This window comes from Octopus bimaculoides, chromosome 8, assembly GCF_046866305.1.
Source record: "Octopus bimaculoides isolate indiv1 chromosome 8, ASM4686630v1, whole genome shotgun sequence".
NCBI classification, from domain to species: domain Eukaryota; kingdom Metazoa; phylum Mollusca; class Cephalopoda; order Octopoda; family Octopodidae; genus Octopus; species Octopus bimaculoides.
In genome coordinates this window covers 30,458,423-30,478,899 of record NC_142935.1, presented here as the reverse complement: position 1 = coordinate 30,478,899, position 20,477 = coordinate 30,458,423, and the positions used below count along the sequence as shown (strand labels likewise).

At 35.5% G+C, this 20,477-nt stretch overlaps 1 protein-coding gene across 1 annotated transcript in view; it reads right to left on the bottom strand.

The window, feature by feature from the left end:
- LOC106875959 (visual pigment-like receptor peropsin) overlaps positions 1–20,477 on the bottom strand; it is a 228,559-nt gene that overhangs the window by 33,877 nt on the left and 174,205 nt on the right. Inside the window, exons 2-3 of the mRNA XM_052970019.2 lie at positions 15,401–15,563; positions 13,200–13,327 (exon numbers count right to left, since the gene is read on the bottom strand). Of these exons, the coding sequence (XP_052825979.1) occupies positions 13,200–13,327; positions 15,401–15,563 (291 nt within the window). The remainder of the gene's footprint in view (positions 1–13,199; positions 13,328–15,400; positions 15,564–20,477) is intronic.

Sequence of the window (20,477 nt, the reverse complement as noted above, 5' to 3'; positions counted from 1 at the left end):
GAACCGGGAACCATGTGGTTAGGAAGCAAACTTCGTACCATACTGCCATGTCTGTGCCTGTATATATATATATGTGTGTGTGTCTGTGTGTATGTGTGTGTGCGCGCGTACATGTATGTATGTATGTATGTATGTATGTATGTATGTATGTATGTATAAGAAATGAATAATATATATGAATTGTATATAATTAAAAGTGGTAATGAAGGTCTCCTGTTTGAAACACTATTGATATGAAGGAGATTACGGATAAAGTTTAAATAGAGCCCCTAAACCACTCCTAGATTCTAGCAAATTTAACGGATTAATCTGGACTAAGCGTAGAAGTTATTAATACATATTGGCTGTCTTACAACTGTCAAAATTGGAAATCAGTTCAAGGTGGTGAGCTGGATAAATTGTTAGCACGCCTGGCGAGATCCTTAGCGGCATTTCATCCGTTTTTTTTTTTGTTTTTTGTTTTTTTGCTCTGAGTTCAAATTCCACCGGGGCCAGCTTTGCCTTTTATCCTTTAGTGGGTTGATAAAATATGTGCCGTTAAGCACTTAGGTCGATGTAACTGACTCGCAGCTTTGTCCAAACTGCTGGCCTGGTGTCAAAAATTGAAATCAGTATTATATAACTTTGTAAGACGGTGGACTGGCAGAATCGTTACCACGACGGTCAAAATGCTTGGCGACATTTCGTCCTGTCCCCTCTGTGTTCAGCCCTGTGTGGCCAATAAAGAAACATATCTATCTATCTATCTATCTATTTAGCTATCTATTTATTTAGCTATCTATCCATTTATCTATTTATCTGTCAGTAAATCTTTCTATGTATGTATGTATGTATCTATCTATCTATCTATCTATCTATTTATATATATATATATATATATATATATATATATATGTGTGTGTGTGTGTGTGTGTGTGTGTGTGTGTGTGTGTGTGTGTGTGTGTGTGTGTGTGTGTGTGTGTGTGTGTGTGTGCATACTTGTACAACACTAACGCTGAAGTCGAGCTTCTCAGTACAAGAATTATTCCCTTTGCAAAGTATTTAAAAAGAAGAGAAAGAACTCAATGAAGAACTCGAAAGATATTATCTCTATCAGTGTATTGATTTCTTCCATCCCTGCAGCTTATATCTGTTTAGAACAGAAAGTAGGACCTTAGATGCAAACGCTCAAACGCTCGTAAGAAAGCATTTAGTCGTCGTAATTCTACGCACATACATTTCATTGAGAATGTAACTAACAAAGCCAAATACATTGCTGGCGTCATTAACGCCTGATCGCAGATTGGTTGTTATATTTATACAGCAAGAAACATATTAATACAAAATGCAGACCGGAAAAGCTTACTGAATCGCAAACAATTTGTTACAGAGTACAGAAGTTACAATTCACTTTCTATTGTTGTGGTTTGCATATCCAAATAGAATTCCCTTCAAACAAATATGTTTTACTATTTATTCATATATATATATATATATATATAAATATATATATATATATATATATATATATATACTTACTTAAACTGTTACTGGTTTATTCTCTTCTTATCTACTCTGATATCCTGAGAATTTCCAGTGTTAATAAAATATTTAATACATCATTTCTATTAATAGTAATTGTTGCAATTTCTGGAATCTCGTTTTAAATATTTACACAAAATATTGCATTTGCTACGTCCCTATTAAATCACGACGGAATTCTTAACTGATAAATGGTATCTAACTTTTTATCGGATGCATAAACAAATGAATGTGTATGCGTATGTTTAGATGTTTAGTACGGCTCTGTATTTCTCCCTGTCCCTTTCAGTGTGTGTGTGTGTATATATATATGAGTTCAAATTCCGCCAAGGTCGACTTTGCCTTTCATCCTCTCGGGGTCGATAAATTAAGTACCAGTTACGCACTGGGGTCGATGTAACCAACTTGATCCCTTTGTCTGTCCTTGTTTGTCCCTTCTATGTTTAGCCCCTTGTGGACAATAAAGAAATAAGAAACGTTAGCACGCCGGGCGAAATGCTTAGCGGTATTTCGTCTGTCTTTACGTTCTGAGTTCAAATTCCGCCAAGGCTGACTTCACCTTTCATCCTTTCGGGGTCGATAAATTAAGTTCCACTTGCGTACTGGGGTCGATCTAATCGACTGGCCCCCTCCCCAAAAATTTCGGGCCTTGTGTCTAGAGTAGAAATCTATTTATTATTTCATAGTTATCGTCGACTAAAATGCTTCCTGCCAATTCAGTTATACTCTGTATTTTTAATTATAATTCTGTGGAATACGTTTATTTACAGAATTGTTTTAACAGATATATTATTAACAATAATCAAATCATCTTCACATCCAAATGTATAATTAAGTTCCATTATTATGTTTCGATTTATTGTAGTAATTGTAAAGAAACTTCTGCCAAAAATAAAATTAGCTAGTATTTATCTGTTATACATGCTCGACGAAAATGGTTTCAGGAGTAGGAGTGGTTGTGTGGTTAAGACGCTTGTTGGTAACCACGTGGTTTCGGGTTCAATCCCCTACGCGTGGATATTAGGCACGTCTCTTCTTATATAGACAGACTTCTTTTGTATTTTCCCGGATTGTGTCTTTTTCACTATCAATCCTGCAGATAAACGTATAGACAGTCATCTCGAAAATAAATACACATGATCGTTTTTTTAAAGATATATTTCTAGAAATAAAATATCATTTGATGAAAATGAATACATAATCTAGTATTTTGTAGGTATGCCTCGTGCAATTTCTTTCTTATGATTCAACACGTTTCAGCGTCGAACTGATGAGTGGTGTCCGTAGAGATAAAACGGTATAGCGAGGGCGGTCTATTTACTTTTAGGACGTCTGTGTAAACCAAAAGCTGCTTGTTTGTTCAATGAATAGACAGTTCAGTTAATGGAATAACTAGAATATTCACTGTCGAAACTAAGAGGGAATTCGTTTATTTGCATATTCTTTTCATCTGGTTTCCTTGCTTTGTATTTCAAGCTCAGTTTCTATTCTAATTAACGACATTCCTCACTTTCTCCTTAATAGTCTCTTCCTGTATCTGTCCATCTGTTTCCCTCTTACGTATAAGTGTGCATGTATATGTCGCTGTTGTCCTTTTCCGTTGTGTGTGTGTGTGTGTGTGTGTGTGTGTGTGTAATTGTATGTATGTAGGTTGTCTTAAAGAAACTTTCCCGGAAAGAAATTTTGTAGCTAACCAGCGTTTAAAGGTTACGTTTAAAGGTTTAGAGGTATGTGACATCAATAATATTTACAATATTGGAATAATACCCACGCAAATATTAAAAACGATATATTCAGAACTGTCACAACCCATGAATTTATTCAGAACAATTCCAAACACTATTATAACAAGCACAACAGGTCACTTTTAGGTCACTTGATCATTTAAGAGGATTCAACCAACATCCTACTACTTTCATACTACTCCTGCATTTTTTATTATTCTTTCTCTTCTTTTCCTACCCCTTCTCGTTCTTCTTCTTCTTCTTCTTCTTCGTCGTCGCATCGATTTCTCAGCTACTACTGCTACTTAAACAATCAAAACCAAGCACTCATGTCAAGTATTAAGACTACTACTACCTGCTACCTAGATCTCACATGAGTAAACAACAGAGACAGACACAAACAGACAAAAGGAAAATGTCCCTTGCATTTGAAAAGTATGGAAATATTTTTTAAAAAGTATTTTGTTTAATTTTTCCACAATTTAATTGTTTTTCATGCTTTACTCTAAGTTGAAAAAGTCGCAAAGACTGAAACCGGTACTAAAATGTTCTTCATGATAAAATTACTTTAGCATTTTCTACCTTGTCTTATTTTGCTTATATATGTGTGTGTGTGTGTGTGTGTGTGTGTGTGTGTGTGTGTGTGTGTGTGTGTGTGTGTGTGTGTGTGTGTGTGTGTGTGTGTGGTCATTTTTCTTAAATTTACAGATTTGATTGCGAGCAATGAAGATGGAGACATTATTTTCTGAAACTAATTGTTAAACCCTTGTATACCGTTCTTTCACTTATTAATCATCTATTTTAATGCAATGTTTTTAGACTCTACTACACAAACGTTTATCCATTAATTACTCTAATTATATAGATTGTTTTTGTGTTACAGACGAAATTCTATAGAATACATTGTTAAAACTGCCAGCAAATATCAATGATTAATTTTATATTCTGAAATTTGCTTTGTAGAGTGTAAAGCATATATTATTTGAAAGTTATTTAAGAAATCGCTATATGAACATTTTCAATAAAAATATAAGCAGTTTTCACATAAATCTTTAATCTCAGTTTATATTGTGCACAAATTATCCACAATTATTTAGCACCAAATTTCGTTTGAATTTTCTAAAATTATAGCTTAAATATTTGTGCATTTCATAGGTTTTAAATGACCTCATCAAAATATGACAGACTTTTAGATCCGTATATGCGAGTGCGTGTGTGTATGCTTATCTATTTATCTATTTATCTATATATTTATCTATACACACACACACACACACACACACATATATTGGGTTGTCATCGCTTCCTTCCAATGTTATTTGAATGAAAGCCAAAATAATTTTACTGTAGTGTTTATGTTTTTTTTTAGTTATAGTTTTCCTCTGCAACTTTTGTTTATCGTTTTCTATTTACTAAATTTGAACAAATTTTGCCTCAATTCAGACACACGACGATGGAGTGCCAAGCAGAAAAAGAATGACCACCGGGTCAGTCTTATCGACTTAGCTCCTCCACTTATACACAATTTTGAACCAATATTTATAGCGTTATCTTATTTTACATCTCTCGATTTTCTATAAAATTATTAATTTTTATAACGTAAATAAAGAAATAAGAAATGTATACGCGTTATTTGGTTATTCAGCCTTGATTGTTGATAAAAATAATTAAAGTATCGAGCTCGATTTATTCAAATCTTGTTTCCTATAGAATTTGTGATTCTCTTCCAATATCGGCTTGAAATTTTGGCACAAGGCCAGCAATTTCGGGGTGGGGAGAGGCTAAGTCGATTAGATCTACCCCAGTGTCGAACTGGTACTTATTTTATCGATGCCGAAAGGATTTAAGACAAAGTCGACCTTGGCGGAATTTGAACTCAGAACATAATGACGGACGAAATGCCGCTAAGCATTTTGCTCGACGTGCTAACAATTCTGCCAGCTCGCCGCCCTAATTTTAATAGTGGCTTCAAATCTTGGTACAAGGCCAGTGATTTCAGAGGAGAGGGTAAGTCGATTACTTTACCCCCCAGTGTTCATCTGGTACTTAATTTATATTCTTCTGATATTAGAAGTCATTATTGGCAAGCTGACAGATTCGTAAGAGCGTCGACAAAAATATCTTGCAATAAAAACTGCAGAAGTAGCGTTAGATTAAAATAGCTATCTTTATAATACAACGAATGTAGATATAACGGATTTTCATTTAGCTGGGCGGTTAGTTTGTAACCAGTAGTATTTCAATCACTGTTTTCCTATATCAGTGACGATGAATTTTGTCTCAGCATACAATTGCCTGCGGGTGCTCACTATGGACAAAGCCCGAAGAAGCAGAAAGACAAATCTGGCATTTTAACCGCCGCTGCTGGACGATTTTCGTTTGTGACTGATATATTAATATTTGTTGTTTTTGTTTTTTAAACACAGTGAGTCCATCAGAGATATTATCACTGAACAAATTTTGCAGTTAATTTGCCTTTCGTGATGTATTTGCATGAAGTATAACACACATTACTATCTTGCAACACTTCTTCGGATTCTACTTTCTGAGATCAAATCCTGCTGTGATCAACTTTGCCTTTCATCCAATCAGAATCAATAACATAAAATATTAAATAAAATATCATTATTATTTCTGTTATCTAGTAATTTGCTTCATAACCATTTCGCATCATTGATATCATTAACTGATCGTTTGATATATGTTATATTTCTCTCATCTATGATATCGGATATGATGTTGTTGTTCTTAATATTGCACCATGTCAGCGCTGACAAAGTAAGCTTAAAACCAAATGTGTTCAATCAGAAATTATCACGAATATTTTTCTTTGCGTCAGACATGGTATATCCAAGGTTTTACTCACACAAGGTGTACTTCATATATTTAATGACTATAAGGTGTAATTTGATGATATCTCAACCACTCCCAATCTCGTTCTATCAGATTGACTGACAGCATAAATTCTCTATCAGAGTTTCGAATTTCCATGGATGCATTGCTTCCGGCCGTTCAAATTTCTTCTGAGTTCAAATTTCACCGGAGTTGACTTAACATTTCATCCTTTCAGGATCGATAAAATAAGTGAGTACCAGTTAAACACTGGGATCAATAAAATCGACTTACCCCACCCTTAAAAATGTTGGCCATTTAGCAAAAATTTGAAACAATATGAAACATTTCCAGGAATGAAGGCGGCGATTTGACGTTATCGTTAGCACATCGGACAAAATGCTTAGCGGCATTTCTTCCGACGTTCTGAGTTCAAATTCTACCGGTCATCTTTGCCTTTCATCCTTTTCGAGTCGATAACATAACGTACCAGACAAGTACTGAGGTTGAAGTAAATGATTAAATTCCTCTCCAGAAACTGCTAGCCTTGTGCCAGAATTTGAAACCATTATTACCAGGAATGTAATACAAACCTATTTCCGAAAACTTAGTCTTTAGTGAAACATCAGTTATAATTTTAAGAAAAGTCGTTTGTGGCATCCCGCGATAGATGAACCTGACACATCTCATTAACTTCTTTACATCATCAAAATTAATGAGACTTTTGTGCCGAGGAAGGAAAAAAAACATACCGTTTTCCTTTCAATCTATAGAATTAGTATCTGTTTAAATATACATTGATTATATCTGATTATGTGTACTTGTAAGTAAATATGAATGTATGCATAGGTACACACACACACATACATCATATAAATATATATATATATATATATATATATTTATGGTCATGCATATGTACATACATCTTTAACGATGACGTCTTGTTTTATATTTCATCTCTCTCCAGCAACAGAGAATAACTAATATATAACTAATAATTAATATAAAATATCTGAACAGAAAAATAAAAACAAAACAATGCAAATCTAGAATACATAAAACTGGGAAAATATTCTAAACGCACATTTCATTGTACAAAAGAGGAAAGAAATAAAAGAAAAAATTTTCAAAGAAATTTTCAAAATAAAGATAGTTCATTTTTCATTCATGGGCAATCTTAAATTGAAAAATCGAATTAACAAATTTCATATAAAGGATCAATCTGTCGAACCTTTTGAAGACTTTTTTTTCAAACACATCTCAAAGACCAAAGAATATATTTGATAAAATTTCGTTTAAAGGTATGATAAATGAGATATATATAATACTAAAAAATGTCATTATTTTTAACAAAGACTAATCGTATTTCAATTTATACCACCCAGGCGTTGTTGGGTGGTAAAATGTTTGCTTCCCATCCACATGGTCCCGGGTTCAGTCTCACTGCGTGGCACCTTGGACAAATATCTTCTACTATAGCGTCGGACCGACCAAAGCTTTGTGAGTGGATTTGGCTGACGGAAACTGAAGGAAGCCCATCGTGTGTTGGTGTGTGTGTGTGTCTTTGTGTTTGTCCCCAGCATCGTTTGACAACCCGTGTTGGCGTGTCTATGTCTCCATAACTTAGCGGTTCTGTAAAAGACACCGACAGAATAAGTACCGGGCTTCATACAAAATGTAATAAGTACTGGAATCGATTCATTGGACTAAAAATTCTACAAAGTGGTGCCCTAGTATGGCCGCAGTCTAATGATTGAAACAAATAAAAGATAATGGTTAATCTAGGTGAGATAGCTGAGTGGGTGAAGCATTGTTGTGTAAGCTTATTGGTGAAGTGTCTCGAATCCCAGCAGGAGTTTCGTACTCTTTGGAGAGTAACTCTGTATCCCACGCCCTTTCTATAAACCGATATTCGAGATCATCCGATCATATTACCTGCGATAAACGGATGTCTTATATCAATATAGTTTCAAAGTTTGGAACAAAGCCAGGAATTTTAAGGGATGATATCAGTCGATTACATCGGTCCCAGTTTTAAACTATCTATTTTATCGACCCGGAAAAGAAAATGGAACAGTCGACCTTGTCGGAATTTGGGCCTCGAGGATAAAAAGCTAGAAGAAATTCCGCGAGGCATTTTCTCCGAATCGCTAATGATTCTACCACGTCGCTCCCCTCCAATTAAGAATAATATACCTTTCTTACACGATTTATAGCATGCAAAGCAAAGCTGAAAACCGGCTGTTTGAGGGATAATGGAACGTGTTGCAAATGTATTATTAGGAAAGAGTTAAATTTTCATTTGTAAGAAATCTAATAAATATATGTCTTGAGGCCTTATAAGGATTGCATTTCGTTATTTCGCATGAAGTATTTACAACTCTCAGCCCAACCGTTTTCTCCCTCTCTCTCTCTCTCTCTCTCTCTATATATATATATATATATATATATATATATATATATATGTATGTGTGTGTGTGTGTGTGTGTGTGTGTGTGTGTATACTTTATTTAAAAGCAGCAGAAATATAACAAAAAGCTGTTACTCAGAGTTTCACGTTCCCGTTCATCGGACAGTTTTGTTAAGAAAACTGTCCGATGAACGGGAACGTGAAACTCTGAGTAACAGCTTTTTGTTATATTTCTGCTGCTTTTAAGTATGAGTTGGTCTCTCTCTCTCTCTCTCTCTCTCTCTCTCTCTCTCTCTCTATATATATATATATATATATATATATATATATATATATATATATATATATATATATTATGTAGGTAGGTGTGCGTGTGTGTTTGTCCCCCCAACATCGCTTGACAACAGGTATTGGTGTGTTTACGTCCCTGTGACTTAGCGGTTCGGCAAAAGAGGCCGATGGAATAAGTCCTCGTGTCGATTTGCTCGACTAAAGGCGATGCTCCAGCATGGCCGCAGTCAAATGACTGAAACAAGTAAAAGAATAAAAGAATATATTCTCTATTTCATGTTTATTTATTTTCCTAATAATTATTTGTTTTTAATTGAAAATATAATATATTCTTAGACACACGAGCGAAGGGTGTTTATATATATACTTGTAAAACAATTATGAAGCACCGTATAGACGTAACTCGTATATCACATAATTTTGATTACTACCAAGAAAATATATATACACATATATATATATATATATATATACATATAAAAACAAATAGTAAATGAGTATATGCATATATACGTACAGGTATGTGCATACCGACATCCACCTGTATGTATAGGTGCATATCTGGGCACAGGACATTGCAAACAAAACGTAGACGAGAAAACACACAAGCCACATAGAGAACATTCTCCTTCATCAGCTACCCCCGTTTTAACACCGGCGTTTCGAAGAGATATAAAATATATACAAATTATAAATCATGAGAAAATTAGATTTTGCTCAGAGACTGAAAAAAAAAAAAAAGGACATAATGTAAAGAAAATGAAAAGTAAATTTTGTATTTTGAGATCAAAGAGAAAAACATTATGACATTTGGTCATGCACCAAAAGTTTCACTTTTCTCCCAGACATCACTCCCACACTTTCCTACCTTACGCACACATACATACATACATACGCACACACATACATACACACATATATACACGTATGTTCATATATTTATATATGTCTGTGGAGTGTGTGTATGTGGGTATATCTGGTAATAACAAGTTTTGATGTGTGTATAATAGTTTGAAGATTTCATTTTTTCCTGTAAACATACAATGTTCGAAGTAAACAAACGGATCCAAAAATACTTGTAACGTGCTGTGTCTGCAATTAGTGAGCGTAAGCAGTTCAGGAGTAGGATAAATTAGTTTTCTAAAAGAAGAAAAGAAATCTAACGTTTTGAGTAGGGAATGAGATTCTGGGACACGGTTGCTTGGACACGGGATCATTTCGCATGGCCGGTTGAATTTTCAACATGTCTGGCGACAGTACGTCTTGGAGCTGGAGACAAATATGTACGCACGCACACAAATATAGCATAGAGATACAGAGAGAGGGAGAGAGAGAGAGAGACAGACAGAGACAGACAGACAGACAGACAGAGACAGACAGACAGACAGAGACAGACAGACAGACAGATAGAGACAGACAATCAGACATACTGAGTAAGACATTAACCATTCTACCAGTCCACCGCCTTTCAGGCGCGTAGTCAAGTTAAATTGCACCCTAAATTTAATTGCTGTGTTACCTGATAGCCAGATCCCCAACTGGAGTGCTTAGGGGTAAACCTAGAACGTGATGAATTATACCCATACTATCAGTTGGTCACGCTTGGGAATCAAGCCGGTAAATATAATGAAGGTTGTTTCTCATAGGATTTTAGCCCACAAACTTTCCCAGGGTAGAAGGCTAAGATAGAAGGATGATTGGGCGGATGGAATTACTAACCTTCTTTAAATTTACGCGTAGGAGTGACTGTGTGGTAAGTAGCTTGCTTACCAACCACATGGTTCCGGGTTCAGTCCCACTGCGTGGCACCTTCGGCAAGTGACTTCTACTATAGCCTCGGGCCGACCAAAGCCTTGTGAGTGGATTTGGTAGACGGAAACTGAAAGAAGCCCGTCGTATATATATATATATATATGTATGTATGTATGTATGTTTGTGTATATGTTAGTGTGTCTGTGTTTGTCCCCCCAACATCGCTTGACAACCAATGCTGGTGTGTTTACGTCCCCGTAACTTAGCGGTTCGGCAAAAAAGACCGATAGAATAAGTACTAGGCTTCCAAAGACTGAGTCCTGGGGTCGATTTGCTCGATAAAAGGCGGTGCTCCAGCAAATGACTGAACCAAGTAAAATAGTATATAAATGTACATATTTTAAAGTATATTACCGTCAAATTTATCGCCCCTCAAAGAATCACTTAGCTTGAGGCTATCAGAAGCTATTTTGCTATAAACAAGATATAGTCGGTAAAGGGATTTGTAGTAGAGAGGAAAGAATAACCGTCTAGATATCATGACTTTTAAGGTATACTAATTTTGTATTGACAAAAATATTACACTAATTATAGTAGCCAGTTAAACATCAGCCCTCATGTTTTGGAAATTAACCCTCGCCCGCCCCCTTGGAGCATCTAGTGAGTGAGACATGTTTAAAGGGATCCTGTAATTGTATATATCATTACTTGAGAAAAAAAATCCGTTAATAAAATCTTCTGTTCTCAACTAATAACATTTACACAAGAAATATTTTTCATCGTATATACAACACCTCGTTTCTTATATATACGTGAATACGCATACGTGCATACATACGCACATGGATATACACGCATACGTATACATATGTACACACACACACACACATACTCACTCACTCTCATATATATACAAATATATATATACACACACATAAATTAACGACTTAGGCGCCTGAATGAGCGCTACCGAGAGACAAACCGTTCGGAGCGGAGACAGATTAATTCACCCACTCGGAATGAATAAATGATATTGGCCACATCTATGCTCGTTTGTACATGTGTATGTGTGTGTGTGTGTGTGTGTGTGTGTGTGTGTGTGTGTGTGTGCGTGCGTGCGTTTGGGTGTGTGATTTTATCTGCTGGCTGGTAAGAACAGCTGCTGCCACTATCATAAAAGAGAAAACTATAATATAATGTTTGTGGAATGTTTTGTATGTATGTATGTATGTATGTATGTATGTATGTATGTATGTATATGTGAGTTTGCGTAGACGCATGTATGTATGCATTTATGTAGGTATACTGGCAAAACCTGATGAGCCGAAGGCGAAACCAGATGACTGTCTTATGAATTTGTATGTCCGTGTATAATATACATGTGTGTGCGTGTTAGAAAGCATGTGTATGTTTACACATATATATGTATATTACACACACACACACGTGTATGTGTGTGTGTGTGTCTGTGTGTGTGTGTGTGTGTGTGTGTGTGTGTGTGTGTGTGTGTGTGTGTGTGTGTGTGTGTGTGTGTGTGTGTGTGCATAGGAGGTGCTATGTAAGTATTTGTAAGTGTTTGGATAAATGTTTGTTATGAACGTAGTGGTATTGGCTTGCGTATGAGAATATGTCGAGATAATATCAGAGATGAGAGCGAATATGAGATTCACCAAATAAAAAATAACAAAACTGAACATAAACATGTTTACTAGATGGATGGCGTGTTTCAGATATACGAATAGTGTACAGGAGAGCAAACTATATTCGCTTGCCTACACACACAACCATGTAGGTATATACGTGTAGATAGATAGATAGATAGATAGATGGATGGATAGATAGATAGATAGATGGATAGATAGATAGATAGATGGATAGATAGATAGATAGATAGACAGGTAGGTAGGTAGGTAGGTAGGTAGGTAGGTAGGTAGGTAGGTAGGTAGGTAGGTAGACAGACAGACAGGCAGGTAGACAGGCAGACAGGCAGACAGGCAGGCAGACAGGTAGGCAGACGAATACAAACACTGGTACCGAAGTACAGGCAGAAAGATATTCAGGGTATGCATACATTCAACTGAAACCGACTGAGTATATCATCAGCCCTTGGGTTAATTCAGAAACTCATGTAGTATTAACTTTATGGTCCATAATATATTTCGGAATACGCGGGGAACAGGTTCTGAGAGAGGTGAATTATGAATAAGTACATAACAAAGGCTGGATAGGTGTTGATTCGTTACAGCCGTTTCCAACGAACTTTTTTAAATTCATCAGTGAGTACATTATATTATTATAAAAATTGTTTTCTTCAGATGAACACACAAACTATACTGTTAAGGACATTTAAAAAACATTTAAGAAACATTTAGAAATCATTTAAAATCCACCGAATGTGCATATTTTGTGATTGCCCGATCATTGCTGGTCGCAGGATGACTTTGCCAAATCAAAACAAATTAAAGAGGTTTTATAAGAGGGGACATCACTACGACATAAGTAGGAAGGGTGTATTTAAGATTTATAGTCTTGAAGGAGGGTTATTCGGCATGGTAGTGGGGGTGTTTATACTACATATTCATAAGCTTATATTTGGGTGTGGTGTTTGTCAGGCAATATTTGTGCTAAAGTAACACAAGATTGTTGAAACAATACATGATACTTACAAATATAGTATTTACAAGTGATCAAATATCGATCTACACTGATAGCTGTGAGAAAGCCAATATTTGCTAGTCCGAACAACATCCCTGTGAAGCCATACCACTGACAACCAGTTGTACCAAAGATCCACCTGAAAAAGATGAGAAAGAAAAGTGTTACCGTACACATGGCATTTTCTAGAAAATATACATTTTATATATCATCTACTTTCTTTTCATCTACGAGGGGGTGCTGAAAAGTTCCTGGCTTTGGGTAAAAGAAATACAGGAGGATTAGTTAATTATGATTTTATTCAACATACTCCTCTATCAGATTCACACACTTATTGCAGGGGTCTTTTAATTTTTCTAAGCCCTGTAAAAGTACTCGGAAGGTTGGGCCTCCAGCAAGGTCTTTCGCGACACCCTTAAAGCCAAGAACTTTTCAGCACCCCCTCGTATGTTTGTAGGTTCTCTTCTGTTTTTAATTATTTGAAATCTTCCTCTGGTTTCTAACAAAGACACAAAGCTCCATCGTTGGAATATAGATAACAAAAACAATGTCATATTTTAAACTTGATAAAAGTCTTCCATATTTTTACTGTTCCACTTACAGATTGTATTTCTGACATGCGAATTAGCTGCTTCATTTCTTCATCTGAAGATCTCAGTTCATCTCGATTACCATTTTGCCATCTACTGCGTGGCACCTTGGGCAAGTGTCTCCTACTGTAGCCTCGGGCCGACTAAAGCCTTGCGAGTGGATTTGGTACGCGGAAACTGAAAGAAACCCGTCATATATATATATATATATATATATATATATATATATATATATATATATATATATATATATACATACATATGTGTGTGTGTGTGTGTGTGTGTGTGTGTGTTTGTGTGCCTGTGTTTGTCCCCCCAACATCGCTTGACAACCGATGCTGGTGTGTTTACGTGTCCGTCACATACCGGTTCGACAAATGAAACCGATATAATAAGTACTAGGCTTACAAAGAATAAGTCCTGGGGTCGATTTGCTCGACTAAAGGCGGTGCTCCAGCATGGCCACAGTCAAATAATTGAAACAAATAAAAGAATAAAAGTAAAAGAATAATCAGAATCAGTTTCCAAACTATCATTTCGTGATATGGAATCGTTTTGTTCGACTAACCATTACAAGGCCTTGCTCCAGTATGGCCGCAGCCCAAGGACTGAAATAAGTAAAACATAAAAGATATTGTAACAGTTTCCTAAATGCTTATTTCCATTACTACAAGGATTGCCAGTTTTTTGCTGTTTTTTTTTTTACAATAATTGTATTGTAATTATTCCTTTAAGAGCAAGTCTATGAATTTTTATTCGGTCCATAATGGAGTCCACTAAGAATCATAAAATTTCAAATGGTTCACCATTATTATTGTCACCAGAGTCGCACTTCCGCTGGCTTCCACCTTCCTAGTTGTATAAATGTCCTGCAGCAGCTTGTTAAAGAGAATTACTGCATTCAGCTGTAGCTGGTCTTCGTATTCTTCCCTCATATTGCTAGGACCACACGTTGCTATATGACTCTGAATGAGATCATTTGGCACGGCTGACTGGACGGCGACAGTACATTTTGGCATCAGAGACAGACAAACACGCACGCACGCACGCACACACACACACACACACACACACGCACGCACACATATACAAAGAGATATACATACAAAAACACGCTGACATACAGGCACACACGCAGTAATATATACATAGAAATAGAAAGAGTGAGAGAGAGAGAAAAGGAAGAGAAACGATATAATGATTAATTGAACACGACTGACATAAACACTTTTTCTCCCAAATAGAGAAGTACGCTTACATGCATAAACACATACAGAGAGTGAGAGACAGAGAAGGGAGAGAGAAAGAGAGAGAGAGAGAAGGAGAGGAAACGAAATATTAATACGTGTGATGTCGAATAGGTCAGCGTCGACTCAATGATGCCAAACAGGCGGCGCCAAAACTGCTGTGCCAAGTGGCTCATGTGCGTTCTGGGTATATTTGTACCGTTAGACGTTGATGTACGGATAAAGTCAATTATAAAAAAAAGGGAATTGAGACAAAAAGTGAAACAAAAAAGAAACAGAATGAGAGGTCATATAAGTCACAGATGTGTGACTATAAGAGAAGTCATATAAGACAAAAATGGTGAGAGAGAATAAGGAAAACATGCAAAAACTTACACTCGTTTAAAACTTGATATCCCTGCAATTGGGAAGAGACAAAGACACATCCCAATGTCATTAACAGCCAGATTAATAAACAACATATTGGTCGGTGTTCTCAATGCTTTGTATATAGAGAACATGGATAGTACAATGCCATTTCCGAAAACTCCTAACAGTCCTGTCAATAAACAGAAAATTATAGAAATGAAAAATGGCGGTATTTTTAGTTGAACACAGTGGATAGTTGTGTTCGTCAAAATGAAATTCTGTGTAAAGGCAAGTGTTATGCATATGATATACTTGATATGACAAGAGAACGTAGGACTAGATATTATATAATATACATTGTTATGTTGTTAAGGAGTTCGCTTTGCAACCACGTAGTTTCGAGTTCGGTCTCAATGCGCAGCACCTTGGACGAGTGTCTTTTACTATAGCCCCAGGCCGTCCACACCATCGTCACTAAATAAAGAATGAATTCTACCATGGATTCAATACTTCAATACTCCGACAGTTGGAGAATATCATAGATGTGATCGATCTTCAGAACTTGATTAGCACATTGTTTTATCGAATATAAATGAAAGGCAATGTGGATCATGGTGAGATTGAACTTATAACTTTAAAGGGAGTAATTAGCGTAAAAACCTGTTATATCACAATACTACACAGTGGCTGTGTTGAGCTACGAAATCCTCGTCGCCACTGTTATATCGCACGTTCAAATGACCTCTACTCAACTACTACTACGTCTAGACTTCTCCCAATATATCTACGTATTGGGCTAGCCTACTTCATCGTCTGGGGACGTCGACACAAAACCGCAGAACCTTTTGTCCCTTACTGTACTGGTTCTGCTAATTTTGTGCTTTTCCCTGATTAAATAACAATAAAGAAATGCTAAATATTGATTTTATCGGATTTCATAACACGACGTTGTCACTTCGAGAAATTCTATTCCGTTTCTGTAAAAAGAGAATAATCTTATATCGAATTGTTCAAATATATAAAGTTATTCTGATGCAATTACATTTAAGTAAGGAATGTCACCGAGACGATCTCTGAAATAAAAATCAACAGGCTAGAAGTTACTTTCTTTCAGAAAAAGTATATTCACGTTAAGTATTTTGTTATGAATTTTGCCGAAAAGGTTTATACATACATACATACATACATACGCATATACATACATATGTGTATATATATATATATATATATATATATATATATATATATATATATATATATATATATATGTGTGTGTGTGTGTGTGTGTGTGTGTGTGTGTGTGTGTGTGTGTGTGTGTGTGTATAATAATAAATAATATATGTATGTATGTATGTATGTATGTATGTATGTATGTATGGGTACAGGACGTCACCAACTGTGTAAACAACATGAGATACGTAGACAAGCGAGTTAAATACGTAAACAACGAGAGAGAAAAATAGAAAACAAGCAAGTAAACGCAGAAAAATGACCCTTCATCAGTTGTCGGCTGTCTATCTACTCCTCATTTCGAGCATTCAACGACAATATGCGTCTTCATAGACAGTTGCTCCCATAGATTCTAAAATAAAATTTAGGATTTATACAGGGTCAAAGTTGGGAACAAAACAGAACAGTGGAGACATACAAGGAAACTGAACGAAAACAAGCATGGGGGGTCGTTAGACCACAATGAGAGGAAAATAGTGAACGCTGGGAGAAATATTTTCTCTGAAAAGAGAAGAGATAGAAGAGAGAGAAAAACGTCCAATCCTCTGAACGTCCGTGCAGGAAAGGAAAGATGGTCACGTGAGGAAAGGAAAGATGGACGATGGTCACGTGTGAGCAACGAGATAGATAGATAGATAGATAGATAGATAGATAGATAGATAGATAGATAGAAAGATAGATAGATTAGAGACAAGTATTCTCTGTATAGCGTACACTTCGTAGTGCTCAAGAGATTTAAACTTGAACAGGTAAAGGAGTAAACGCAAGGACAAGCTAGTTAAACAAGTCTATATACAAAAAATATTAAATACGTCTAATGCATAGAATATACGCCCAACAGCTGTTTCTGGGGGCTTGGTGGTCCAAAATAATAATTGCAAATTGATTCCATCATCGAATACCACCAGCCACCGTCTTCAGGGAAGAAATTTATATTTGAGGTATTGACAGAATGGAGTTTCAAGATGGAATGATTTTGTGGAGAACTAAGTGTATTCGGAGTTGGAGGGTTAGATAGAGAGTAGTGGGAGGAGAAAATAGATTTCGGGTTAGGGTTAATAATGAAGCTAGTGATAGTAGTACATACATATGTACATTTTTTGTATTAAATGTATTTAATATTTATTATATATCGACTTGCCTAACTTGCTTATCCTTACATTTACTCCTATATACAGAGTGCGTAAGATATTTGAGGACAGATTTATGCTTATAAAGAAAACAGATATAATAACAGATAATAACTTTATTTATCAAAAAATCCTATGAAGATAAAAATAAACCTTCTTTTCCATAATATTATTCAATAAAGCTACGTTCAGCTTCAGCAACTGCCTCTATATGAGATCTAAATCATCTACATGCTCCAATCAAGTGGTCCTGGTTCATTTTGGACATTACTCTGACTATGGCAGCTTTCAAAGAATCTTTGGTGTTATGGACATGTTCATTGACCTTTGGGAAGCTTCGGATTGAAAATAAGATTGGATTTCTGAAATTGTATCAAACACGAGAATAATACGGAAAAACTGAACATTTTAGGGATAGAAAAAAATAATTGACATAAAGTTAAGTGTAACACGAAACTGCATTAGCTACTTGTAGTGCTTCAATGTTCGGCTAACTTTATCATTTCTATTATATAGTTTGATAGAGAGAAATATCTTTTTTTTATTTTTCTAAATACCTGTTCAAGATTTTGTTTAAAAGAGAGAAACAACTTTTTAAAAAATTAATTTGCTGAAAATTCAATATCATTTCCCTTTAAAAATGCATGTTTTTTTATTAGCTCTCGTGTTCAACAACTTGCCTTTAGATAGAAATATACACATCCATGACAATTAGTACAACTTCCTATATTTGTTAAAGTTGGAATTTCAAGTTCTTGGAGGTTTCAACGTTTATTCTTTGTCACGACTGATTCTAACGCTGGAACAAAAATTAAATTTAATAAGTTATGGCGGATTATTGAATAAAATTTCAGCATGTTGTTGGAATCGCATACATGTGTGTGTGTGTGTGTGTGTGTGTGTGTGTGTGTGTGTGTGTGTGTGTGTGTGTGTGTGTGTGTATACTACATAATGTGCTCCAGCATGGCCACAGTCTTTGGGCTGAAACATATAAAAGAATTAAAAGAAATATATACACATATATACACGAAGGGCTTCCACATAGTTTCTGTCTTTTCAATTCACAATTCACTCAAGATAATGGTTGGCTCGGGGCTATAGACGAAGATAGTTGTTCAAGATAGTTGTGTAGTGGGATTGAACTCCAAAACCACGTTGTTGCAAAGTGACCATCTTAATCACACAGCCACGTCTGCGCCTACGTCAAAATACTAAAAGGACCATCGATTTCTGGCAATTTAGGGCAAGGGCATCATCGATCATATCAGCCCCTTTGCAAGACTGATACTTATTTTATCGATCCTTTACGTTTTGTGTCCAAATTCCGATAGGACAATATTGTCTTTCATCCTTTCGGGGGTCGAGAAAATAGGTTCCAGCTGAATAATGTGTGTGTATATATATAATATATATATATATATATATATATATATATATATATATATATATATATATATATATATATATATATATATATATATATATATATATATATATATATATATATATATATATATATATATATATATATATATAGGGATGGTATTATTAAAATACCATCACGAGTGGCAAGCGAATTATCAGCCGTACAGGGGCGGAATTTTAGTTGTATTTTAGCTGGCAGACTTTGGCTGATGAGAAATCAGGCACCTATTCGGCGCTAAATTTCGAAACCGGTACCAAGTTGACCAATATTTACTTGTTTTGACCCATTAGAGGTAAGACGTTATTATTGTTCACTGATATTTTTCCTATCATGTCTAGAATAGATTTGTGACTATTCGGTGATACAGAAGTATGACAGAAGTTATGACAGAAGCGCGCGCGTTTGTACATAGAATGGTTTAGCTAACCGAAAATTCGAAATGACTGCAACAATATTCTTGAATAAGAATAATAGACTTTTATTCTACAAAAGTATAGATTAATCCATCAGATTAATTTTAAATTATTGTTATTAAACTTAACGGAAAAACAAACATTAATATATCACCATCATCACCACCACCACCACCACCACCACCACCACTACTGCTACGACGATGACATAGTAGTAGTAGTAGTAGTAGTAGTAGTAGTAGTAGTAGTAGTAGTTTTTATCTTCTTCCTTGTTAGTCACAGTTCGTAGAATTGTATTACATACTGGTCTCTCCCATGGATATTTTAACTCGTAATGGAAATCAATAATTAATTAAAATATTAAATAAATGACAATAAAAATAGTAAATAAAATAAATACATAAAATTATTTCGAAGCCAAACCATAATTAAATCAGACAACAATAAGTCGTTAACATAGCTTTGTTTATATCTAAAGGGAATTACAATATTAAATAAACGTAAACGAAACTCTTTTCAATTTAACTTAGTCACTCTTAGGAAACACGCATGCACACGCACTCACACATACACACACACACACACGCACACACACACACACACACCAAAGTTTATGTAAAGTTTGTTTCAATTGAACAGAACACGTTGAAAACGAAGTGAGTGCATCAAGAACTAAACGTGCAGCTGTGACCGAATTGACGTTTGTAAGTTGAAATATTGAAGTAGAAATAGATTGTTGGTATCGTGAAATTCTAAAAGAGAGCTACGACGGGCTTCCACAAAGTTTCCGTCAGCTAGTTTGCATAACGTTTCTTCAATTCGCTCTCGCATAACCAGATGTACTTCTTTTCAACTCATTTGTCTGGGTGCGTAGCTGTAATTTCAGCCTCGTATTTGACGGAGTT